This window comes from Pseudochaenichthys georgianus, chromosome 17, assembly GCF_902827115.2.
Source record: "Pseudochaenichthys georgianus chromosome 17, fPseGeo1.2, whole genome shotgun sequence".
Lineage (NCBI taxonomy): Eukaryota > Metazoa > Chordata > Actinopteri > Perciformes > Channichthyidae > Pseudochaenichthys > Pseudochaenichthys georgianus.
Genome location: NC_047519.1, coordinates 27,760,733 through 27,787,621, shown reverse-complemented (window position 1 = coordinate 27,787,621; position 26,889 = coordinate 27,760,733). Strand labels below are relative to the sequence as shown.

General features: G+C 39.7%; 1 protein-coding gene across 5 annotated transcripts in view; it reads left to right on the top strand.

Moving 5' to 3' along the window:
- The window catches only part of st18 (ST18 C2H2C-type zinc finger transcription factor), a 39,309-nt gene continuing 12,420 nt past the window's right edge, over positions 1-26,889 (top strand). For 3 of the 5 annotated variants that reach the window (XM_034103669.1, XM_034103668.1, XM_034103666.1), the window contains exons 1-6: positions 7,709-7,885; positions 18,053-18,168; positions 20,935-20,986; positions 21,962-21,992; positions 22,195-22,382; positions 26,146-26,859. In XM_034103669.1, the coding sequence (XP_033959560.1) occupies positions 20,935-20,986; positions 21,962-21,992; positions 22,195-22,382; positions 26,146-26,859 (985 nt within the window). In that variant the 5' untranslated portion in view covers positions 7,709-7,885; positions 18,053-18,168. Of the gene's footprint in view, positions 35-7,708; positions 7,886-11,980; positions 12,049-18,052; positions 18,169-20,934; positions 20,987-21,961; positions 21,993-22,194; positions 22,383-26,145; positions 26,860-26,889 lie in introns of those variants that run through there. The other 2 variants (XM_034103665.1, XM_034103667.1) reach the window with 2 other exon arrangements.

Genomic DNA, 26,889 nt, shown 5'->3' with positions numbered 1-26,889 from the left:
TGTGAAGACCCCCAACTCGGCAAGAAACCAGCTGGTAAAAGTACCTTCTTTTCTTATTTCTAGTCCATCCACACTGTCTCCTCCCCGCTTATTTTTCTTGTGGCATTTTTAATTATTACTGTGGTGACTTTATTTATTTTTTCCATTTGACTCTGTGGCCTGCCATATCCGGTGAACAAACAAACCACATTGTTGGGCAGGAGAATTCCTTTTGAGGCAAAGTGTGTCTCCGATGATACAGTGTTGCCAGAAAAAGACAAAGCAAAAAATAGCAAACACAAAAACAGTCACAGGTGCATGGGAAAAAGAGAGAAGCGAGTGAATGGTCACTGCGGTCCCCAGGAGGTCTTTCAGTGTTAGCCAGTGCGGTGGGTGGACTTCTGACAAGGACGTTGGTTAGCAGCCAGGTGGAGTGTGTAACTGAGAAAGCCTGTTTATTCTTTTCACATGCTAATGCGGCTCCTGAGTGACTTTAATGCGGCAAAACTTTTTCTCAGAGTTAACATTTGTGTTGTTCCAATACCTGCTCTTGTATCACAGTCGTGGGCTAATTCAAAGGCTCCACACTCTTTCATATAGACTTGGGACTGTGCCAGGGATAGAGATATATTAACTGTGCTGTTTATATACAAAAGAAAAACAGGCTTTACACTGGTGGAATATTTTCAGGACAAACTAAATGTACAAATGTGGCCTTTTAAAAGATGGAGTAGACATTGTCATTAGGTGTATTTAGATCATAACTATGAGATGTTTCTTTTTTAAATTTAAATTGAAGGCATATAAATTGACTTCAATATGGATTGAGAGTTGGTTTACTGTTTATTTAGAGATAAAAGCTTTGTTAAATACCTGACAAAATGGCTTTCATCTATTCTTTATATTAAATTAAGTCCATGTAGCATTTTGCCCTTAACTTAATTTCAGGCCATAATGTTCTATATAGTGTAAAATGTGGAATACAGTATCTCACAGATTTGTATTGGTCCAAAAACGGTAATTAAGCTTCTGACAATCTGTAATGAAAAACACGAAGGCCCAAGTCCTGAGCAAATGCACCCCTATGTGGACAAAGTATGAACAGTGGGGTATTTACACGAAACAGGCCCTGCAGTCCTTTTATTACAATAGTCTTTCTTTCCCACAATGCTATCTTACTAGTCAGTATAATAATATCAATATTGCAATAAACATGCTCTAAAAAGTATTTGTCATTAGTTCATGAGCCAGTCTAATGCCTCGGAGCACAAAGGAGCAATATGGCCTCACACTATGGGTCTTTCCATACCTTGTAGTGTGCGATCTGTAAATAGCTTAAAAAGGCATTGCATCTGCCATCTGCACTTCTAGGAACTCTTCTGCATAACCATTAAAACAAGCTGTCTCAGAGGACATCATTCGTATTTCAGCCTCAACCCTGAATTACTGTGTGTTCATTATAATTATAAGGGAGGAGTGTTGCCAAGCTAGCCTGCAGAATGCCAGGTGCACACTTCCATAATCTACCATTTGAAACAACTCAGAGCATTAACAGCAGTATCTACATGCTATTCAGCCATTAGTTCACTTTGGCTTTCATGCTCAAGCTCACATCAGTCATCCGAGCATTTTGTTTGCGGCAACAGACATACAGGAAGAAAGTGCAATACTTTGTAGTGTTCCATTTTCCTAAGCCTGCTTAGGTTATGTGACTGAGCCATGCCGCTGTGTGAAATTGTCTCCCGATACTGGCACTGTATCCTTGTGAGGGAGTCTTGTAAAATAGGTTTACTTAGCGCCTTTGCTGGCATTTTCCGAAGATAGCAAATGCACAAACACTGTCCATGATCGGATTAACTGTTCAACAAAAATGATGCAACTCTTTGTCTTTCTTGTGTGGCATAGGTTCCTCTGCTTAAGTTTAGTGGTCATCCAGAAGAGAATAGAAACATCTGAAATCCAGTCACATCATTATAATCCATATATTATAAACGTAATAGATGACAGGCTTGGTTAGTCATCCTTTGTCACAGAAATGTGACATGTGAGTACCCCGAGAGAATCACTCGTGCACTAAATTCACAGATACCGTCTAAAATGGCACAACTACAGCCCTTAATTAACACAAGTCCTAATTTGTACAGCATTTCATTTTGAACTTAGCCTGATGTTCCTCTCCAGTGTTGAGGCGCAAGATGTAAATTGCATGTGATAACTGTGAACGATTTCTTTTAAGCGTCCATATACAGTGGAAAGTACTCTATGCCAAGTACATAGAGAATGGAAATATGCACCTGAGGACATATAGCTATACATCCAAAGTCACAAGGTGTGTCAAGACAAAATGTTAATTACACCATTTATGACAGAAATCAGTTGAAATATCTCCAAGGATCTTGCTTATTTACATTTTAATTACTACTATTACTTATTCTTATTTTTTGGATGTGACCATAGCAAGCCCAATTCCTCCCCTACACTAGAAAGAAGAAAATGACTGTTTTCCACTGGAGGTTTAGATGCTTGTTTATCACTTTTAAATACCATCATCTTTGCTGAAATCCCCTCTCAAAAGAACCTTTCACTTGCTGGAATAAATTCAAATTAAAATTTAAATCCCTCTTTGCATTTCTTCAGCCTTTTTTAAAATAGCTGCCTCCTTTTAGAAAGCTGTTTATGTAGTGATCTGTTCATAATCCAGTTTGTTTCTCAACAGCGAAAAACACAGAAATCGTATTATCACTATCTTGGAGAGATGATGCGAGAAATCAGGAAGTATAAATGTCTGGATCTGTGGAAGTTTTCAAAGTTGTAAAGCTGAAGAATGTGGCAAGAGCCTTTCAATAAAGTAGTCCTCAACACTGCGATTTGACTTCCAAATATACAGAAATATAAAGTACATTGTGTCGATAACTCAAACACATTTCCCCAACCTTTAGCAGAGCTACTGTAGAGATACACAATATGCACTTATTCAAGAAATACACAATATTTGTTGGCATGTTTCGAACAATGTAAGAGAAGGCAAGTTTATTTATATAGCACTTTTCAACACAAGGCAATTCAAAGTGCTTTACAAAAAACGAAAGACATTAAGAAAATGGCATTTAAAATCAGTCATTAAAAAGAAAAGCTAATAAAATAAACATTAAAAGAAAAAATACATGGATAAAAGTTACAGTGCAGTCTAAGATATGAATAGTTCAATTAAAAGCGGCGACAAAAAGAATGTACACAGTATTTCACATATTCTGTGGATAGACGGCTCATGAGGGAATGTTGATGTGTATGACATTCAGCTATTGAAGTGAGAGTCTGAAGATTAACCCTTGGCACCGAGACAAGTCATGCAGGTCTTTGTAAACAGCTCTTTTTAATCCTAGGAGGTGCTTACACTTCCAACGTACTCAGAAAAACAATATCTAATCAGAAATGTAACATAATAAACACAACATATCAGACATGTAAATGCAATACCCTTTGATAACAATTCATTTCAGATGTAAAATGACACAGAAGAGGCCATAGGGACATTTAATTTGCTCAAGCTAGATTGGATTTATTGTTTGGAAACAAATTATGATTGTGTCTCCAGAAAGTTAACCAAGATCTAAACAAAAGCAAATCAATGACCCACCCCCATTAATCACTCAAAGCTACTTGCGCTGAAGGAAACTAACTTCATAATCAATTTCTTTGTTTGCTCAAAAGGACATTTGCATTTTAGTTCATGTCAGCAAGCTTCCTGTCTGGTGCAATCAAATGTTGCAAGCCATCCACGTTGATGGAGTTTTTTTCCCATTTCTTCAAGTGCATATCTCTGAATACTCAAGATGATTTTAGCTTATTATGCAAACTACCCAACAAATATTTTAAAGACAGGGGGGGACAGATTGTGTCGAGAGGCAGACTTAACTTTTCTGGTGCTCCTTATGCTTCCTGGTAACAAAAAATATGTTTGCTACATCATCTTACACATTTTTATTTTAGCTTTAATCTTCCACATTCTGCACATAAGGATCTTGCAACTGAGCACCCACGGGACTTCTGAGACCAGACAGAAATGTCTCCTGTTAGTTGTGTCTAGACATACTATTACGGCCACCAAGGTCATTATCAAAGCACGCATTATACACACCTGTTACCATTGTTTCGATGCTCAATTTTGGCTGAACATCCAAGCTCTTATCTGGCTATTTGTGGGCGTGTCTGCTTCATTGTGTGCCCGCCTGAGTAGAAAAGATGAGCAGGGACCCCGCGAGACGCCCAGATCTGGACGTAACCTCTCAATGACACGACACAAAGAGTCCACGGCCTCTGAACTACAAAAGCCACGTATCCAGTGACCAGCCATGCATTGATTTCTAAGATGTGAGCAATCAGAGGCTCTCGTGGGAGGGCAGTACATGTTAGGAACCACTCATCCCTGGTGCTTTTAGTTATGACTGGATAATTGAAACTTGCACTTACATAGGTAATTACAGTATGAAAATGAACTATGTTTAAAACATGTTTCGAGATCCACATGGTTAAAGGATTAAGATTAGACCTTTATAATCATTGGAGCAATTAACAGCCCGAGTAATTGGGATTTTTAGAGATCACAAGTCGATGTTATGTCACTGATCTGTGGCCAGTTAGTCAGGCAAGATGTAGCGTAACCTTGCTTTTCATCGGTATTGATAAGGCAGAAAAATAAAACCTTTTGATAGACAGATAGTTAGACATTTTTAATCAACAATTCCTCTGGATTTAGGAATTGCAAGTAGACTTTATTACCAAAAAGCCTTAATTATGGGTTTTCCACACACATGTTTGGTCACCTCTCAAATCTACTCAAACTGCCTCTATGGCATCTTAGTACTTATATTCATTTTTGATGGCTACCCAAGTATACACTACCCCATGAGAGGGAGATCTAGTGAGTTTGGACAACAACTTTACCAGAGCCCTTGTTCCAAAAGGCAGAGATAGAAAACATCCTAGATTTGTCCATAAAACATTTGAAATGTTATTGAAGTGTCTTCAAAGGACACTGAATAAACATATGCCCACGGTCACACACAGATCGCCCCAAAGGGGAATGCTGGGAAGTAATCTAATCATTTCTTTTAACTGAGACACAGTGCCATGCAGTGTAGATAATGATCCCCATGAAAAATGTACTGTATTTTCAAACGAATAGTCCCTGACATTAACACAAAGATAGTTCTACATCCTGGAGCCATATCAACAACATGTACTTATGTCGGGTTGATCGTATTTGCATATGCAAATATTTCTTTAACATTTGAATTCAGTCCTTTTATGTGACTTTGCGTGATGAACAAGCGGCATCAAGTGGCTACACAATGAGGGTTCAGCACCACCAAGAAGAAGAATCTGTGTCACTTTAGACCAAGCTTAAAGCATTATAGCTGAAATTAACCACAGTTTAATATAGATTTTTACACATCTATCACATTCAATGGCACAGTGTGAGTATGTATTGTTGTTTGGGTGTATGGGCTGCCATGTGAAATTAGTCGCTTTGCTTTTGTTGAAATTACAGGGTGGGGTGTTGCGTGAGGGGGCTTGTTGAAGTTTTGCTGCTGACATTTTGATCTTGCAGTGCATTAGAAGAATCCAGTTAAACATATTTGTGTAGGTTTCACAGGAGGAAGGTATAGTGCTCGAACAACGGGGTGCCGTGACCCTTCACTTGCTTACATAATTTGCAGTAGAATGCAAAAAGCTTTTAGACACAGATGTGACCCATTGTAATACCTTTCTAAATGCAATCAAACACTTTCTACAAATATGAGCAGGACTTTTTAAATGTGAACCTTTGTTTGACATGTAATTTTGTCCAACCCACTCCTCTTTCATTTCTCCATCAGCTCCCTCCAGCTATGCCCACATTTTCAGTTGATGAAATAGCTTGACAAAACACTAGTTTGTGTTTTATGCTTGCTTTGAATGATGTCCCCTTTTTTTTTTTTTTTTTTTTTTTTAGAGAGAGAGAGATTTAAACAGATGTTCAGGCCAAAAGGAAATTATATATTTTGTAATGGCGGTGCGGTGTTGCCCTCAACATGTTTCTGTCCCACAATTCGTCAAGATTGTTTGTTGATTCTTTCTGTGTTGTATCCCAGCAATACTCATGTCTACTATAGGACATGAAATAATCATCCCGAGAACAAGCGTGTTGTGTCCTCACAGCGAGATTGTCTGCATGAGCAAACAAAGCCCATGTTATTTGATAAGATGCTTAGATAGAACATTCTTTACTTTCATATGTTTGTGTGATTATCAGGCACAAATGGTGAAAGGAGAGGACGAGAGCGCAGGTCGACTCTCTTTGTATGTCTCTTTCACAGTGTATCATGAATTGGCTCTTGAAGACAGTTAGAAATTAGACTTTCAAATGAGGCATTAAACAAGGTGATGATCAACTGCCAAACCTTAAGTAATGATATTCTCCGTCCTCAAGTCCCTAGCCTTGCATAACCAAATGCACAAATCACAGGAAAAAGAACTGAAAATACATTATTATTACATATTGTGTTCACACGTCAGTCCCCTGGGACCGGGGGGGACATGAGCGACAGATAAGCATGTTTGGGTGGCCCCTACCATCAGCTGGGGAAGGCTACGCTCGGATCTTGAGGGGGGGCCCCCTTATGGGTATCACTTATTTTAAATCCTGAGCCACACCACCCCCACCCTCACCCCCCTCCCCTCTCTTTTGCCCCCCTAGCCCCAGGCTCCACCCAGAAGTGTGGTTGCCTTTGTCATTGTAATATGGCCCTGTTTGCTAAACGCTTCCACTGTTTACTCTCTGCTATGGGGGCTTGTATGAACAGGAGTCAGCAGGACGCAGGGTGACATCACTTTTGCTGGGGGGGGTGTTTGAAAAGCTGCATTTGTAAATTCTCAGGGCCCCTTTCTTCTTTTATTCTTGCCTGTTTCTATCCAGGCCTGTCGAACGCATGAGCTAACTCAGGAGGCTAACATGGCCTACAGGGAGGAATTACACCTAATTACTTGAATAACTGCTCGGCAGCAGCCCTCGTAGTCACCAAAAATCATTTCCAGGTCTCTGCTTTTTACTGATAGCCAGACGTCTTGTCACAGAGAACCCCCGGACAAAGCTTTTACATTCAAATGGTCCAGGAGAAATGAAACAGACTGACAGGTACAAACATTAAAAAGGGGGGAAATCAAATTAACAGACAAGGATTTCATATCATCTATTTTTGTTGTTGCCGTAGCGATAAAGTCGCAGACATTGAAACTGGTCTGTTGAGCCATTGTTATCATCCCTGGCCATCTGCTGCTGAGGAGTGACATTCCCTCTCATTTGCATGATGAGTGATGTATGAGGAGCTTGGGAGGGCATATGCCCCGTTCTTATGACAAAGCAGGAGAAAGTTTTTCTTTCAAACACAGAATAAGGATCGATATATATATATGAGAATAAGTCAGGAAAAAAGAGCAAAAAAAAAATCTAAGATCGCCTGTAATCGCCGGGTAAATGTCTGTATTTGCATTTATGTATGTTGAATCTTCGTTTAGCGCACACAAATCTGTGTGTGTGTGTGTGTGTGTCTGTGCGAGTGCACGCGCGCGTGAGTAGAGGCTAGTGCGCGCATCTGCCTTCTTGTGTGCCTGTTTGTGTGTTTTGCGGATGTGGGAGTAGAGCGAGGAGGGGGGTTGGTGGCTGTTGATGTGCAAATGTGCATCATGTTGAAGGGCTGTGAATGGGGAGGTGTGACGTAAAAAGGGACCCGAGCGCAGGTGCTTATCTCGAGGCTGTCAAAGGCACAGTATGTCATATTCCTGGGGACTACCTTTCAAAGCCACAGCACCAGCTCAGCTATCAAGAGACTGGGAGAAAATCAAACTTTTTGGATCACAGCACTAGGTTGGTGTTAAAGTTCTTTTTGTATAATATACTGTCAGTTTGGTCAGCATTTATCTTCACTGATACTCTGTATCGCATGTGAACGACAAGCCTTTCAGCCCCTGCTGTTAGATGCTGTCATCTGAAAACAGGAGTGATAGAAACTTACTGAGATTTTCACTGAGATTTATTTTACTGCTTAACTTGTGTACCGTGTATTTTACTAGATTATGTGAAATAGTATTGTGATGGCAATTGTTTTATACTGTGTTAGGGAGTATTTAGAAAATACTGTGCTGATGATTAATATTGTTTGCTCGATACAAACCGGTGTTCTTTGCTGGAAAGCGAGCGCAGCTTCTGTCCAGGTTTCAGACAGTTTGAGAGGAGATTAAATGGCTCAAACTGTTTTTTGAGAGGCATGACCTATTTTTGATCAGCCAGATAGAATGAGATACTGTCTATCTAGATTAAATTCACAGCATTTGTGTTGCGTATAAGCTTGTCTTATAGAGCACATGTTTGTATTGTGTGCAGAGACAAAGCATTGTCAGGTTGCCTGTGGCTTTGACAGTGACAGCTGTACATACACGACCACTGAGCCTAATGCACTTAAACATTGACTCTGTGCTCCAATATCATATTTGAACAGTCAGTAAAGTATTTTATTGCACCCTGTTTTAGCTTTCCGTGATTTACGTTGTAAGTCTGATAAAGTTAAAAAAATACAAGCTAATGTTGATTTTAGTTAAACAGTAACAAATCAGCTTTAGTTTTATACTTTGTGGGTCTTAAATGTGTAAAATACACCAGCAGTGAAACAAGACATAATGTTCTAAATGTATCTCTGTCATCTCTTGCTTTGTAACTTTGATCAAGTGAAAATGCTAAATGCTAAATGTAGTGCAATACAGTCCACTGGTAACTTTAGGGTTATAAGTAGGCAAGTTTTGCTCTGAACTAAATTTAGAGTGGCCTAAGCACTCGACAGTCTCCAGAGCAACTATTTATTTAGGAGGACGGATGCTGGTTAAAAAAGTTCATCATTTACTAGTAGCGTGCGCCACACTAATGGCTCCCAGTCTGCTTTATGACCCATCTTTAAGTTGATCATTGTTAAGTAAAAGTAGGATTTTCTTTTTTAATGAGAGCCGACTTAAGGCCTGGGTTTAACTTGTCTTTGTGATATTATCAAACCTGTCATTTGTTTTAATATTTGGTTCTTTATTCTTTTAGAAAATATACAAGATAGTATCTGTATGAAGAAGAATATGCATGTAAACGTCAAAAATCTGTCATATCTACTCGCCATGTCTTTCAGAAACATTATACTCTGATTGAGGTGTTAAATAATTTTTTAGTTTTGGATAATTTCAATATAACATTTGGAACATTTTCAGTGGTAAAATAAATTGAAATGCCAGTTGTCATTCTGCCTGTTAGCTTCCATTTAATCACAACTCCATCAGCTTATTTCAGCTCGCAGCGCCCAACAAGCAAGAAAAGAACAACCACCGACATTAGATGACACACAGTTTTATTACAAATCTGAATAATCCTTTAAAGAGTTTGGTGGTTTATGCGAAAATGATAACATGTAAAGTCAGGACTTGTGAGCGAGGTTACAAAGTTCCACTTCTACTCTTTGTTTTAATGAGAAAGGCAGGGATGTGTGGTAAAGCGGTGATAAGTAAGAGGCATTATCCCTCTCTGCTGCCGCCCTCTGCTTCAAAGCATTGGGATGTTAGTTGCTACACAACACACACATGTAACCTCTGCCTGCAGGAACTGTCCATGGTACCTGCTGCTCAACTAAACTGGATCCACAAACTTAGCCACATAGCTTGAAAACACCCAAAAAACTCCTGTGAAAAACACATTTTTACCATTTTTCCAATAATCTAGCAAATAAATACAAATATAGATTCATTCCAGGTTTTGATTTCCTATATGTTGTTTTAATTATAAGTCAATTGCCGTCGGCTGCACATGTAAACGAAGAAAAGCTCCCATGGAAAAAGCATGTCAGTCTGTTACATATTGTGTTACCTGTTTTTTACCCTGATCAAACTTCAGTTAGATAATCCAGGGAAATGAATTATGTGGATTTAATTCGACAAGGTCTCTGAAATGATCCATCTGCTGTTGAGCAGCTGGTGAAAGGATAAATGTAATTAATTACTTAACTTTTCAACAGTATTCCAGAAAAACAGTTTGTGTGTGCGATTGGGAAAAAACATTTAAAGCAACAGTGTGATGAAAACCTTTTAAAATGTTTTATTTTATCTTCAGTCCTTAAAACGGGGTTTATTTAAAATAGTATGTCCTTGTATTATTGTTTAAAATTGGTCTTGTGTAAATACATAATCATATCTTTTCAGGAATTTCAATCTATTCCTTATATACTATTGTAAATATTATTCATTTAGCATAAATTACATTTCAGCCTATATTAAAAACAATATTATAATATATAAATACGTGTGTATAATTTAGATAGAAGTAACCCTTGTTATATAAATAGTAATTGGCTTATTCTTTAATGTTATGTTCTGGTTGTTCCTTTAGACAAGGACTGATCAAAACCACATACTCTAAAAATATGCATTTAATGATTATTATACAAATCATTTAAAAATCTTAATTACATTTTTGTGTTGTATAGTGCATCATATTTTCTAGCTTGGTTCTGCTTTACAGCTAAATTATCTAAAATGTTAAAACAGGTGGATTTGACCTAATAAGATAAAATATAACAACATCCTTTTTTATTGAATTGATATATTTTTTTGACAGGCCAAGACTATGAAATGTTCCCAATTATTATTACATGGGATTGTATTCCGCCTCCCTTGTTTTAAAAATATATTTCAGAATGTACCTTGATTGTAATGTACCTCATTGGCTGTGGTTTTGTTTGTTGGCCTAACTATAAAGGATCTGCTTATACCCTTGTGGGTTGGGAAGAATTAGGATTTATGAATTTATTTCCTCTGTTGTATTGTTTAAACAGCTTTGGTTTAGTTTTGATCCCTTCCTCTTGCCTTTGAGGCTGTTCCACGGTGTCAGCTGTTGACTGATAGTAAGAGAACTGCCTCACAGTGTGAATGAAAGAAAACTAGCGGTTGGTAAACACTGATAAGGGATAAATAGAAAGCGGTCAGGCAGAGATAGTTCTGTGGGAGCCCAGATTGTGTGCGGTCTGTTAAAATGAGATTCTGAGCCTGTCCTTTTTATTCTTCCTCCCCTCCCCTCCCCTCCCCTGTGCGGCGTTTGTCTGGAAAATCTCCAGTGACCCGGCTCGGCAGTCCCAGGCTGCAGTATTCTCTTTTTGTATTTGTTTTGTTTTCTAACAAGGGTCAAGTTGGCCAATAGACACGTCCCTGATGCTTATAGACAGCTGTCATGACTTCAAGTGCTTACAATAGTTACTTTCACACACATTCAGGGTTGTACACCAACACACACTGTAGCAAGAGATTTGTTTAAAAGCTTAATATTTAAAATATGTTTTAAGATTATTACCTTTCATTATACAATATCCCTAAAAAAGAAAAAATCCTATAATATATAAAAAAAGAAAACCTGAGCAGGAGCAGTTCTGAAAATCCATCCATAATTTCTTATATCATCCATAGCATGTGCTCAGAGTCTTATTATCATGTCAAGGTGTATATATCACCATGCTATATTAATTACAGTCACCTAATTAGACATTTGCACTCTTCACTACAGACCCTGAGGAATATAAATCTCATTTCTCAATTAGAATCACTCCAAATTACTGTTTTTATTTAATGCTTTTTAGGAGCAGTCTGTCCTATCCATCGATTTTTTTTTTCTGGGGGTGAATCTATCTTTTATGTGATTAAAAAGACCTTCAGAAGTCTTACCTTGAGGATCACCATGTGGTGTATTTACACAGAAAAATAATTCAGCCCATTGTAGCCCGGCAGCTAATGAGATTGGTTGTTAAGTGAATGACACAAAGGCTACAAAAAAAAAAAAAGCTTAGCGTTTCGGGTGAATATCACTGTGTCCCTGCACTCACACACACAAACACATACACACACTATCTCAGCAGCGGCACTCTGGACTACCCTGTACCCCACCTCGATATCCTTCTGCTCCGTCTCCTCCCCGATGTCACTATGAGATGCAAAACAAAGGCTAAGAGGGGCATGGTAAGTCAAGCTCGCGATTCTGCCCTGTCGGACATGTTGACGTGCGTTTAGATGCAGGAGACAAGTGATTCTGTTTGTCTGTGTGAGGATGTGCTGCGCTGTGTATGCCTCAGGCTCAGATAAGTACATTCATTGAAAGGTCAATAACAGGGAGGCTGTCTTCTGTGACTCAGAATGAGATTTTTACTCGACCATTCTTAACTTCACAATCACTGCTGAAACTTTTTTTTTTCTGGCAGTCTCTTGAACTTGAACTTTGGATTTTAAAAGTAGAACAGCTGTATTTCTGTTCTCCTGTGGTTGTATCTGTTAATGGTGTAGGTTATTTTCCGTTATTGTTGTTGATCCTTGAGTGAAGCTCGACTCGGTGTTGTCCAAGGATTTATCTAATAAAGCCCTGAAAGGCACAGAGAGAGGCATGACAGCACAAGAGAGGGTCTTGTTAAGCACCCGGACTTGGTTTGTATCGATTGCTAAGCTGTTTCGATACTCATTCAAAAGTGAATAGATGCGGTTTGGACACAAACATGCACATTTGAACGGATATTGTGTTTCTTCCCTTGGACTCCTCGCTTGGATCTCTGAATAGTAACAGTGGAGCATCGGTAGTGATGGCTGTAACAGGAACATTAAAGTGCATTAGCTTATCATGCTCCACTGTCAGGCTGGAAACTGGGTTAAAGTCCATCGCGTATATTAAACCCTGGACTTAAGTCAAATTTACATTTTGTTAAAGATTACTCCTTTTATTGATGCATATAATCATATTCATGGGCCATCTGCTGATTTGGCAAGCATGGATCAAACTCACAAAACAGCCCTGCTAACCTTATAAGTACAAAATAGTCTGGCTTAACTCTCCTAGCCCAGAAGTGTGTGCGTGTGTGTGTGTGTGTGTGTGACAGTGTGAGAGATTGTATGGATATTGGATAATACTTAATTTAGATCCTCCAGGCTGCTCTTGCCATATTTTCTTTTATCATGATCGCTTTGGTAGCAGACCAGGGCTTGTGTTTGAACAACTGAGCAAATAATGTTGGTCTGACAATAAGCAAAGCAAAATCTTGGTATGAGGAATCTGATTAAACTCTTGACCACAGTGCACAGCTCTCAGTTTATACCCGTCGCCATGGTTACGTGGGTTTCACAGTGCAGTGCTGCACACTTCCACCTGGTTGTGAGCAGCTACACGGGCCTCACCTTCTTGAGGAGGTAATAAAACACTGCTTTAGGCTTTGTAGTTCTTCCGATAACTGATTCGTCCTGAACTCTAGCCCAATGTGCGTTTCACAGAAATAGGAATTCACCACTGGGCATCCTTACTGCAAGAAATACTTATGTTCGACTCATTCCAAACAAAGCTTACGCAGATTCAGAATTCATATGCCAGAGGTAAATCCGAGTTAACACGGATTTATACTGGCATGAGTTAAAGGACTAGAGTTTGTAATCCAGGTGGCCAAGGGATTTTACCATACAGTGGCAAAAATCACTTAAAACTCCCCCAACATCCTAAGCCACTGAGCTCAGTAAGCAGACAGATTGTTGAGAATTGATGACAGCACAACTATATCAGAGCTGGACTCTGTGTGTGTGTGTGTGTGTGTGTGTGTGTGTGTGTGTGTGTGTGTGTGTGTGTGTGTGTGTGTGTGTGTGTGTGTGTGTGTGTGTGTGTGTGTGTGTGTGTGTGTGTGTGCGCCCGTGTTTGTGCGTGCGCATATGTGAACATGTTTGCTTCCTATATACGCTCAATTAGTGCTAAATGAGCGCTTTAGAATAAGACCTTGACAGATTGGTATAATTTCAACAGGGTAGGGGAGCTGTATTGGGAATACTGCCTTCTATCTGCATAAACATCAGTAGCATGAATAAATACCTCCTATTCCAGTGGCCTCTGACTGACTATCAAAGTGATCAAAGTTGCTATAATATTCAAATAAGCATTGGGTTAAATAGCCTTTTGCTTGATAACCATATCTAATACATTAAAGATAAAAGAATAACACAAAGGTGCGCCTGTATATGTGTATAGGGTAGTGCATGTGTGTGTGAACTTACACACCCGTGTGCACATGTGTGTGGAGGACAGAGGAGCAGAGATAGAGTGGAGTTGTTTAATGACAGGAACAGCTGACTCATTTAGAGAGAGCAGTGAAAGGTAATTAACCCTGGGAAAACTACAGCTGCCATGCGAGCTGTTCACTTCAGCGCAATCTGATTAGGAATCACTGCTCGAGTCCCTGACTCCTTTCAGACACTGTGTGTTCGAGGTAAACTTTTCCCTTTGCCCCGGAGAGCCTCGGAGCACTGGAGACCTGCCTTTTGTGACGGGGGATTAGCTGGAGCAGTTACTACGTTTCTCCAAATTGCAGACCACCTGGTAGCATTCATGCAACCTCCTCCCATGAAAGGGCCTCCTTGGGCAGGAACAATGAGCGGGATTACTCTGCTCATTGTTACACCGGGGCTGGAACTTCTTTTTCCCCAAACACCTGTCCCCAAATTAGACAGGTTTAAAAAAAAGGAAAAAGAAAGCATGTTCATGACAGGATTCAAAGATTCAAACTAACATGAGAGCGGTTTGGCAGACGGGAGGCTTTGACAATGGATGGATTGTGTGCCACTCCGCTTATTATGCTATTGATGCATAGTGTAGTGCAAGGAGATACTAATTTTATTTGTCTCAATATTTTGTCTTCTTAATTGGATTGAAAATCACAAAAAAAATATGTGCATATCATCCAGGCCTCTTTCATACGATAAGGAACTAAAAGCACCAGAAATGTGGTCAAAACAGAAATTGGCTCTTTGATGTCAGAAGAAACAATCTGGACTTTTGTGTGGTCCGGCTCCAGATGAACTCAATTTAGAGGGAAGGCTTAGGGATGACTTTGGAAAGCGATTACAAGATTCTGAAATCACCTCGGCAAAGGTGTCATCATCTGACTCTTTTATGGGACTCTTGCTAACTCCGTCCAATAACAAGTTTCCCCTGTAGTTATGCCATCATAACAAATCATTGAAGCGATAACGGCTAGCCAGGCTCCTAATTGTCTGTTAAGGATTCTGTGAGCTGTGTTCTTTTATTGAAGCGTCTCTGTCTCGGAGAAGTGATAAGATGCCAATACGCTCCTCTATAAAAGTACTCTTTGGCAAAAGGGACAAACACTTTGCTTGGCCGTCAGGGTAGCTGTGAGGCTGTTATATATGCAATCGCAGTTGACTTCAAGATCTTTCACTGTGTCTGCATGAATCCAGAAAACTCCATCAGACGGTGGAATGCTCATAAATTGCCGGCAGAATAATTTCATTTCAGATAAACTATTTTTTCTCTCTTATTTGAAAGACCATATAAATAAACAGCACAAACAAAATCCCTAAATCCCTTTAATCACATAATTTATATTAAGTATTTTATACAAGGTAAACTCATATTAATATTTAAAATAATTCAAGAGTACATTTATGAAAGTACCCAAACGTCCCTTGATTCAATTAAAAAATAATACATTTTCTAATAAAAAAACAGCACATTTTCCAGTGCAGTTAAGATTGGATTAGTTGAGCGTGGATTAGCTGTCGTTTTCAGTATGTAGGTAACAGATAATTAAACACTGTGAAATAAAAAAAACGATTTTATGCCAAGTTTAAGACATAAATTAGACACCCTAGACCTCTTTGTCCCTCCCCCCTCCTAAACTATATCCCTGCCATTATTCTAATGTCCAGCTGGTATTTAGGCGCAGGGCGTCTGACGGCTCCCTGGCCACCTCACAAAAAAAGAAAGTTGTTTATCTAAATATTCTCTTAACAGAAGTTGATTTTAATCTCTGAGCAGCGCTTCATTTACTCGCCACAATCCCATTTGCATCTCAATGAAAAACAGTCAAAGCAATCCCTGCTTTCTGTGTACAATCGTACCTGCTGCCCCCAGACAGGGTGTGAGGAGGAGCAGGTATCTTCCTGCCAGCTCACCTTTCCGCTCGGTTTACTGTGAAGCTGCTCGTCTGCCTCCTATAGGGTACATATAAATTACGACCGGGACGCTATATCCTCAGACATTCATTACAAGGAAAAATGAAAGTAAAAGGTGCTATCTTCTTGCCGTTTGCTCTTTATAATACATAAACAGAAAACACTTAGCGTGTAAAATTAATGTGAAAATTATTCCCGGGGTAAACTATAAACACAGAAGTTACCCCGCACATTTACCCTTTTTTTCTCCTTCCCCTAGATCAGAGTGTAATTGCCAGTAATCAGGTCTGTTTGCTGCTGATAAAACCACTCTGAATGCGAGGAACCCTCTTTGTGTGATGACTCAATTATGCCAGAAGTGGCTCATCAAACCTGGCCCATCAGCTGCTTTAATAAATAAGGAGGAAAACTTGCTGCAGGCGCATTATAATTCCATTCATTCCATAATTAAATCCATTCCAGTTTTAACCCTTAACTCAGTGTGCTTCTGGAAGAGGAAACAAAAACAAGGAGCGAGGGAGGGGGGGATACACACCAGACAGTGACCTTGCACAGAGCACCCATCCGTTCCCTATAATTCAAAATGATACTGTTGAAGAAAGGTTAAGAGAAAAAGGCTCGTGGTGAAAAGGATGGGAATCAGTTAAGACGCGGCTGCTGTTTTTTATGTACAGTATGCATTGTTTCCACACACAGCCTTAGACGGTAATTATATTAAAAGAGTAATCTAATCATAACAGTTGGTTGGTCCAGTGTGCAGCACTGACATTTTGAAATCTTATTTTGTGTAATCTCATTTGCCTCCATCATCTTCGCCTGTGTCCCCCCCCCCCCCCCACCCACCCACCCCACCCCCTTTCTATAGGAAATGTAAATAATGTAATTAATTTTATGGTCTCCAGAATCTTTACTTTGCAACTCTGGCCTGCTTTATTGGTTTCAAGATGAGGTATCAACACAGTAGCACACAGTAAGAGTTTTTTTTTACTCTCCACCACAATAATGTCTGTGTTAATTACATGAGAGCGTCCCAAGTGCACGGATAAGCTGGGAACAAGGGGACACAAAGACTCAAGGTCAGTGATGAATATCCACAGCAGCTGCACGGTATTAATAAGGCTTTATATGAAAATAATAATAATAGCATCACTTACAACAAAATGCGAGAGTGTGGTTAGAGTAATGTCAGGAGTGTTACACACATATTTCCTCTCCACTATCTCAGCTTGGATCCTCTGATAATGGTGCGAGGCAATGGTTATTCATGATGGCTGGACTGGGAAGGTCTCTCTCTTTCGCTACCCCCATTCTCTCCTCTGTGGTGGGAATGCTAGCAGATGGGGTTAGGGGGGAATGGGCTGGGCTCAAGGACAGCTAGCAGCCAGATTAGCACATAGAACATCTCATGGACCCTCAGCATCAGGCTCCTTTCCCCCTGAGAAATCTGCCCCTAGACGAGGGTAACAGTCCTCTGAGAAGCATTTGGACCTGGGGTGTGTGCATGAGAGGGGAGGGGGTTGCATAAATATGATTCAGCAGATGACGAACCAGCTCAAATAGTAGTGAGTCTTTTTTCATATGCTAATGAACCTGCGTGAATAACCCTCCCTCACTCAACCCCCTCTCCCTCCCTCCCCTCTCGTCTTCTGTTTCCCCCAGTTTCGTTGTTCTGGGGAAACGCTCTGTGAGCTATAATTAAGAAGATGTTGGTTTTTTCAAAGCAAACAGAAATAAATAATTCCATAATAAGATCTGTGAAGTGAAGAGGCTTAATGTACTCATTGTGTTCATCCTTGTTTTCCCTCTTGGATGTTTTGTATTAATTAGAAGCAAGCAATTTGATCTCAGTCAAGCAATCAATTTGCATCGTGTTCCTTATTCCATGAGAGGTATTAATATGCTTTTTTCTGACTGCATGTTCACATCCGTGTCTCTTGGTTAGGAAAATAAAACGATGAAATACATTTTAATTATGAGAATCAAGATGCAAAATGTATTTACATGTATCTGTTGTTTTCCCATGTTGTAGATGATGAATTAGATGATCACTTCCTGAGAGAAAACAAGTGTGATAGCATCAACCAGAGGGGACAGTGCGGATCTGGCATCTTTTCCTACAGAGCGCTCGGAAAACTACAATCAAAGGTAAACAAGCAGACACAGACCAAGCTTAAAAATAGTACACACTTTGTGAAAATAACTTTGGTCAGGGACAAAAAGTCTCTAAATGGTTGTGTAACAGTGTTTTGGATAAGTAGCATGCTAAGTGCTGCAGGGTTACTGCTCCTCTGACCGGAGTGAACACAAACTCACATTGTTTTTTACTTATGCACAGCTGTGGGTGGCTGACAGATACTCTCATATTGTAAGTGTAGTGCTGAGTCTGCTCTTTCTAAAGTTATGTTGGATAGTTGTCAGGTTGTCTCGGCTGGATTTGTACCTGATAAAACTTCCTTTTAAACCATAATAGAACGTTAAGAGTAATCTGCAACAAGGCCTTTTGAAGTACTTCGGAGCACTGGTACGATACATTACCCAAAGGGCTGGGAAATAAAGTGAATAGAGAGATGATATCAAATTTAAGACAACATTTGAGACTCTATGCTTTGAAGAATGCTTCCCAGTGATCTAAGTCAACATGTTTTGTCGTAAAACATGCTAAAACAAGGCTATATTTTCTAAGCGTTGGTAAAGTAATCCTACAACAATCCTCATTGTTTCTTTCCAACATTGTTTATGAATAATTGGCGACTACACAACATGTAACGCTTGAACATGCTAAGATGGCGGAGGTAATTATTTCCCATGGAAACACTTCTTACATACATTTGAAGAAAGACAATTATAAACTCAACAAAATCCCTGAAAAAAACACTGATGGGGAGTTTTAGCAGAACGGAGTATTGTTATAAGTTATTATAATAAAGTCAGCCGAATTATTCAGTTAGAATAAGACCAGTTTTATTCAATGTTTCCACTAGTAACTCTTTACATTAGCATTTCTAGGCCATAGGCACTTTTAATAAACTGACATGTATATGCAGGTATAAGGATATTTCAACATATTTAATATTTTAGATCATTTTTCTGATAACAATGTATATTATATTATTACCACTTAATAATTATTGGTGCACACAGGAGGTGTTATAGTGGTTGGCAAATACATGAATAAACAATTATATCTGATTCCATCATAATGTCTTTTAACCACATTATACTGCCTATGAAGCCTACAACCTAAGATTGAAGTTAAGTTTGATATTCTTGTTACTTCATAAACTCTGAATAATGATACATAAATGAAATAAACATCAAACAATAAGGTACATTTGTATAAAGTCCTCAGCTAGATGTGTAGGGGATATCAAATAAAATCTCCCGTTGACCCTGAATGTTTCTATTTGTTCTGCTTTTGTAAACACTCACATCACATGTTGGTCCATGTTGTTGCCCTGCCAGGACGACCTGTTAGTACACAGAGATCGACGGAGGCCTTCCCGGTGCTCTGGTTACTTGTCACCTCTTGTTATGGGACTTAAATAAACAATCTGCTGGTAGGGTTTGTTATAATTATGTCAGAAAGGCACATGTGACACACGTTAAAAGCAGTGCGAACAAAAGAAAGGTTTCAATTTGACGGTCAGACTTATATAATATGTGAAACTTGATAAGCAGCACGCGGTAAAGAAAAACAACACGCTTAGCTATCGTCACACGTAAGCGTAACTGTGTGTCATTGTATGATAGGTATACAACTGACGACAAACGGAGTATTAAAACCTATTTCTCATTATTACATGATTCATGAGGCTTTTAAAAAAAAAGGTATACTGAAATGATAGCATGGTGTTATCATTACAAAACATATTATTTTGAATTCATTTAGAAAAGAAAAAAAATAGAATTTATTTTTATTTTGTAAATACAAGTTCATTATAAACTGTTTTTAACACATTTGAATTCAAATGGCACATCTGAAATGTCGAATCAAAAAACCCACCGTCCTGGTAATAAACATGTGACTCACTGGTGATATTTCCATACACTGATAACATCATTTGAACTTTGATTAATGTCCATGTTACAATCTCAGGTTGCAGGATGTTAGAGCAACACTTTGCCTTCAAAACAACATATTTATACAAAATGTTGAAGCATGTCTGTGTGGGAAAGTGTTGAGGAAACTAATGAGCTACATTGGTTTTTACAGAACGTAATCTATAGTGTTTGGGAGTTGTTTGTCTCAATAGGCTGTAGTAATCAAAAGTAATGAACCTATTATGAGCAGGACCTCTGAGGGCCCGGCGTGGCATTAAGAGTGTGGCACATAAAAGGTTTATTAAAGGAAATTAAGGTCCATCACTGCCACACCTGCTCCCCTATTATAAATGTATGACAGGTCAGTGCCTTCAATCACAACAGCAAACGAGAGAGAGGAGTCATGTTTCCCATTACCAGGGAGAAGTAACAGCATATCCTATGACTCACAGATTTCACTGGCCTGTGACCACTATACGCCACCATCAGCCTGGAATAATTATGTTTAATAGCTTTTATTTGGGACCCACAAGCAACAGCCAGCGAGAGTGGATGGATGTTAGCAACTATTTGTGTCTAAACACACACAGTGAGGTGCTGTCCGTACTTTGATGTCATTATTCTTTTTCCATTACATTTTTCCTCACCTTTAGAACTGTTTTTCCACATAAGGTATAGTGTTCTATACCTTTGCATATGTCTGATGTTTTAGAAGCCCTTTGTGATGCTGTCGTGGACAAACATTGATTTTTAAGGCTCACTGGCTGACAATAATGTCCAATAACAATCACTCCTCACTCGATACATTTAAATTCATTATAATCTGTGTGTTTAACTCATCTGTACATTGCATGTTTTATTTTTTAACAGATGGATTCTGAAGGTGAGGAGCAAACCCTGAACACATGTAACAGCAGCGCAGGTGAGTGCAGCTCTCGGTTTTAGTTTGCTATTAACTAAACACACACACACACACACACACACACACACACACACACACACACACACACACACACACACACACACACGCACGCACGCACACACACACACACACACACACACACACACACACACACACACACACACACACACACACACACACACACACACACACACACACACACACACCACACACACACACACACACACACACACACACACACATATTCCACTTATCGCCATGGGTTAGGGGTATCAGTTCAACAATCCAACTTTATAACTGTCAATTGTATGTATTATCTTGCCGGTCTGAAGAGCACTGCACTGCAATTTCATTATTCAGAGGGGAATAACTTCATTAAATTGGAACACTGGCTCAAATTAGTTAAGGAGTGTGTATATATTGTGTGATTGAAAACCTCTAGACTCGATATGTCATTATGCAAGTGTTCAGGGCCTCGCGCCGCGGCTATTACTACATCTGGGGAAATGCATGAAAAGAGTTATTATTGGTTGTGCTTCATGGGAGTAGGGGTAGAACTTGTGAATGAGATTTACGCAGGCCCCTGGGAAAATTGATTTAACCTTTTTAGATCACGTTGTCAACGTTGTCAAAGGATGAGTTACCGTTGGTCTCGCAGAGAGAATAAAAAGCTTTTCAGATCAATGACAAGACCACTTCTCCATCCTTGTGCTGATTACTCCCCATGGCATTGTAAAAGAGAACAACATCTATGGTAAAAGCCTGCAGTATTAGCCCAGGTGGTACCATCCCTAAAAACACTATCTATAAAACAAATATTTACAGAACATTGTAAAAATGTCATTAGCAATCTCCCAAAAGTAGTGATCCGCTTTGAACCTTTAAAGAAGAATATGTCGACAGATGCTGTGCTACTGTAGTGGAAATGTAAACATGATGTTTGATCGGGTTCTTTTTTGGCCTTTGTTTTCACAGGGCTGGCCGACTGCGTCACTGATATTCAAAGGTAAAACTTGATGACACATATTTTCTCATCTTTTTTAGCCACGTGGCAAAAAGGAAACATTTCTTCCTCGACCATTGACGTGACTCATTAACTTCATAAAAGAAAGTGTCAGATTTGAGCCTATGAAATGAGCCAACTGAGGCCTCTATTGACCCTGCTGAGCCTTTTGTCCGGTCCCCTCTCCCCCCCCCCCCCCCCCCAGTCCATATGGGTCCATGGTGAGGAAGAGGAGTGCTCAGGAAGGGGTGCAGGGCGCCCCCGTCAACAAGAGAAAGTCCCTGCTGATGAAGCCCCGCCACTACAGCCCCAGCGAGGCATGTGAAGAGGAGAGCGAGGACCTGGCACCGCCACAGGACAAAGAAGAGCTGAGGAACATTGACACTCCAGCAGGTAAACAGATGTCCTGTTGTTTTGTCTGTTTTGATGAACAATTGACGCTGAATTTTAAAATCCCATCTGTTGCATTCATATTTCCCTCCCTCTGCCATCAGCCAGCAGCCGCAGTCATTGTGCAGTGGAAGTGAAAGACTGCACTGCTGGGTCCACATTAGTTGTGTCTCACGTCCACAAATTGAAGTTTTGACAGCTGATCTGCCATGATATTTTTGGCGTGGCTTTACCCTCTTTTGATGGGGCCAGATTTCAGACCCCTCATCTGTCCTTTTTCAATAGCCAGTCCAAAACCCATTGAATCCATAGAATGAAACACTGAATGGGGGAGTGCCCGGTATCACTTTGAATCAAATTAAACTTCCTCTATTCTTTTTAAACGGAATTTAATTGAAGTCGCTTATGAAGGAAAACCAATAGTGTCAACATTGCTCGCCATATGTTGCACATGTTTTCATTTTTACTAAAACCACAAATACATTTAATCAACAACTTAAAATAATGTTTACTTCCACTTACGCCGCTGTCCTTTCAACAAGCGAAAATGTTTTCTTTTTACCTAATGAATTGAATTTTAGTGCATTTTGGCAACAATGCTCGCGGTGTACATGTGCATTCTCGCCCACTATAATCTGCACTGATTTGGTATATTTTTAACGATGTAACTAAGCAACAAACGTAATTGTCCCTTTCAAAAGCTTTTGTTAGGCCCTCTAACACAGTCTAATACATAATTAGGCATAATGTCTACAGCTCATTATAGTACACATGTGTGTAGTTAAATGGACCAGGAGAGTAGCTCACTGAATTGTGTGGATTCACTGGAAATGGAATTTATTTGTTTCCTGGGTTCATATTACATTACAATTATCAAAGTAATTCACTGTGCATCATTCGTTTTCCTTTTGTTATTGTGGATACTTTTGATCACCCAGCGTTGATTGACTGCTGTATATTTCCCTGATTTGAACCTGATATTCAGTGGACAAGCTTTTAAACAAAACAAAATACAGCCTGAATAATACATCTAAAAAAAATGATGGGTGTCAAATGAACACGGGTATTGACAAACATATTTTGCTGTTATCGTCAGATTTGAGGGCTATTTTCTGTGGAAAACAAAAATTGGAAAAGTAGACTGGAGGCAGTAAGATTTTTCTTTTTGCTGTGGGAAGCTGGTCATATCTGCATTTTAACAAAAAGGGAAGAAAAATAAGCCTCTCGTTTGGTTGAGCCACACTGCGTTCAACTCCAGCCAACTGCAGCCCTGCTGCAGAGTGCTGGTAATGGCTATTCTGGAGCACAAACTGTTCACCTGTTCCAACACACAAACCACCGGAGGGATCCAAGTTTTTTTCCTCCATCTTTTTCCTTTTTTCACTGCACTTCTGTGTGTGTGTGTGTGTGTGTGTGTGTGTGTGTGTGTGTGTGTGTGTGTGTGTGTGTGTGTGTGTGTGTGTGTGTGTGTGTGTGTGTGTGTGTGTGTGTGTGTGTGTGTGTGTGTGTGTGTGTGTGTGTGTGTGTGTGTGTGTGTGTGTGTGTGTGTGTGTGTGTGTACGTCTGACTGTTTGCGGCTGTGTCAGGCCGTGGAGTCCATCTGGATGAAAAACAAAACCCTTGTTGCTCGCCTCATAAATGTAAATACGTTTAACTGGTTTTAATTTTTCATTCAACAGGGTTTGTCTTCAGACACCTCTTTTAAAATATTTTTCACAGCAGGGGGCTGTTATAGTAACACATTGTAATGTTGCAAAATGCATATGAAAGCAGACATGTCAAATTCCACCGCACCTCATTATGCACAAAATCATATATTTTGTCTTTTTTGTTTATTAGTGCCACATATTTTATGTTAAAGCTCTTATGGTGAGGATTAGATTGTGTGTGCTGCTATGTTAATAATAATGCCTGTATCTGTATCATCCTCAACAGTCTGTGCTCTGATTCTCAAAATCCATCTCTATCCATCTATCTTCTCAACTTATATAATATCTGATGTCTAGCCACTTAAGAGGATATAGCCCCACTGAAAGTAAAAACCCTCACAGTGCAAAGAGCCTTAGAGCATAAGTTTGAATGGTTTTGGAGGATCAAGAGAGATTGTATTGATTCAATCCAGATGATAGCCTCCCATTGTTAATCACTAACTATGACTTAATATAAGCAGTGATGTTAATAAAGTGTTGTTTCACATGCACTTAGGATAACTCTAACCCTCTGTCTGCTGCACTGATCAGACTCTCTGTGGCTTTGCACAATATGTCTGTACATGTGACCGGGATTTCTGGATTTATGCTGAAAGATAGACGGCAAAAGGTCAATGCAAATACATTTATCGAGAGCACTCGAAATTAAGCTGTAGTAAAAAAGAGATTATAGAAAATGAGTGTGAAATGTAGGAATTAAATGCAAACATATTTTAATAATCTGCAATAATGGTGCTTCATTTATCATTAACTATTAACTATTCATTTGTCTTATCACACCCACAAGGATTTCAATAGTAAAAAGCCGGGATTTTAAAGCACAATCTTCTAAAATATATACATGACATTGTTAGAAAAGCTCTTCTAACTCTCGTTTGTTAAGCATCTATTAAGAGTTGAGAAATAATGTCTTAATAACAAAACATTTCTGATTTAAATACAAATCTGTTTCAAGCTCTGTTTTAAAAGCTTTCTTCAGAAACTGCAGGTTTAGTTTAGTTTAGTTTATTAGGATCCCCATTAGCTGGTGCATAACAACAGCTAATCTTCCTGGGGTCCACAAATAACATAACACATGACATTCGACAGTACATTACAAGACAATGATACAAATCGTGTACGGCGTCAATTTCCCTTCAAAAAGTGACTTTCATATCAACCATCACATACAGGTTGTTTTCTGAACAAATACAATCCTAACAATCATAACTGTGACAGGCTGTGTGTGTGTCTATGTTAGCGAAAGTACCATATTCCGCGTGAGGTGAATTAAATATACAAATTATTATCAAAATTAATGTAATCACTGTCTTTTTTTTGCAATTTTTGGTGATGTTATACTTTTCTGTGAGCGCTGTAAACTGTCTAATAATTGTTTCTTTTGTTTTTAACTGAGATGTATAGACCTAAAGCAGGTCATGCCACACAGACAGCAGCAGCTAACACATATTATTTATCTGCACATCTGTAGTTTCCTCCATCTGTTTCTTTCAGGAATCCTCATCCTCTTTCTTGTACACATGTCTAGAAACAACAATTATGAATTTCTAAATCAGTTTTATGTGCAGATGACAACATGTTGCCGCTTAGTTCGCACTTAAATACACACATCATTAATAAAGAACTGATGTCCACCGCGCGGTAAATCCCTTATAATCTTGTCCTAAATCTATATTGGGTTGAGACACCAATTGGAGCCACGGAGGAAGAAGAAAACAATTGTGTTTCTCATCACTAGGTTTTGTGTTCAACTAACAAACATAAGGTCATACATGTTATCTCAAACATACTTGAGGAATTGCTTGGAATCTTGCAACATTATGATTTCTATTGCAACATGTGTTCTCTTAAATCCTCTCAGTTCTAAAAACATGTTTTTCTCAAAATATCATTTATCGAAAAGTAACAAAAATCTAAAACCTTTAAAGGATTTGGAGAAGATTATCGCGGACAAACAATTCTCTATCATGAGTGTGACCGAGGGGTCACAGAAGAAGATGTTTAGTCTGTTAAGTCTGAAAAAACATAGAATAAAATGTGTTTTCTTGTTGTTTTAGATGGGAACTTAAAAGCAATCAATGGAGGCGCCTACATAAACGGCCACGACGTGCCAGCTAACTCCGGCGATTCACTCGGATGGTCAGAAGTTGCGTCCGATGGTTCTCCTCAGTGTGAGCCAGACACAACCGAACCTCTGATGGATGAAGATGAAGAGGAAGAGGAGCTCCATAACAACGAAAGAGACGACCAAAGCCAAGACAGGATGAGCCGTACGTCATCGAGTCCATACCCCGATATGAGGGAGGCTGAGTGGGAGCCTCTGTCTCTGTCGGCCAAGGTCAACGGCTCCATCTGCAGCCCCCAAAGAGCCTCCGAAGACCTCTCAGGAAGGGGCCGCGTGAAGGAAGAGCCTCACTTAGAGTTAGGGGGTCCGATGGGCAGGGCGAGTCTTTTTCAGGCCGAGGCTCTGAGGTACAGGCCGCTCCCCACAGAGGAGGACAGTGAGGGGGAGGCGGGGGTGGAGAGGCCGCCTCAGATGGAGGGGTGGGCTCTGGGTCTCCACCCCGACAGAGCCCTGGAGATGAGCCGGGGAGGGGGGGTGAACTTCAACATGTTGGAGCAGGCCATCGCTCTGCAGACGGAGCAGAGGCAGGTGCTGCACCACGCCTACAGGGAGATGGACCGCTTCCTCATGGAGCAGATGACCAATGAGAGGAGGCACCAGAGGATGATGGACATGGAGGGCAGACTCAACTATCACGGAGGAAAAGGTAACATGAAGCTGATCTATACACAGCTGC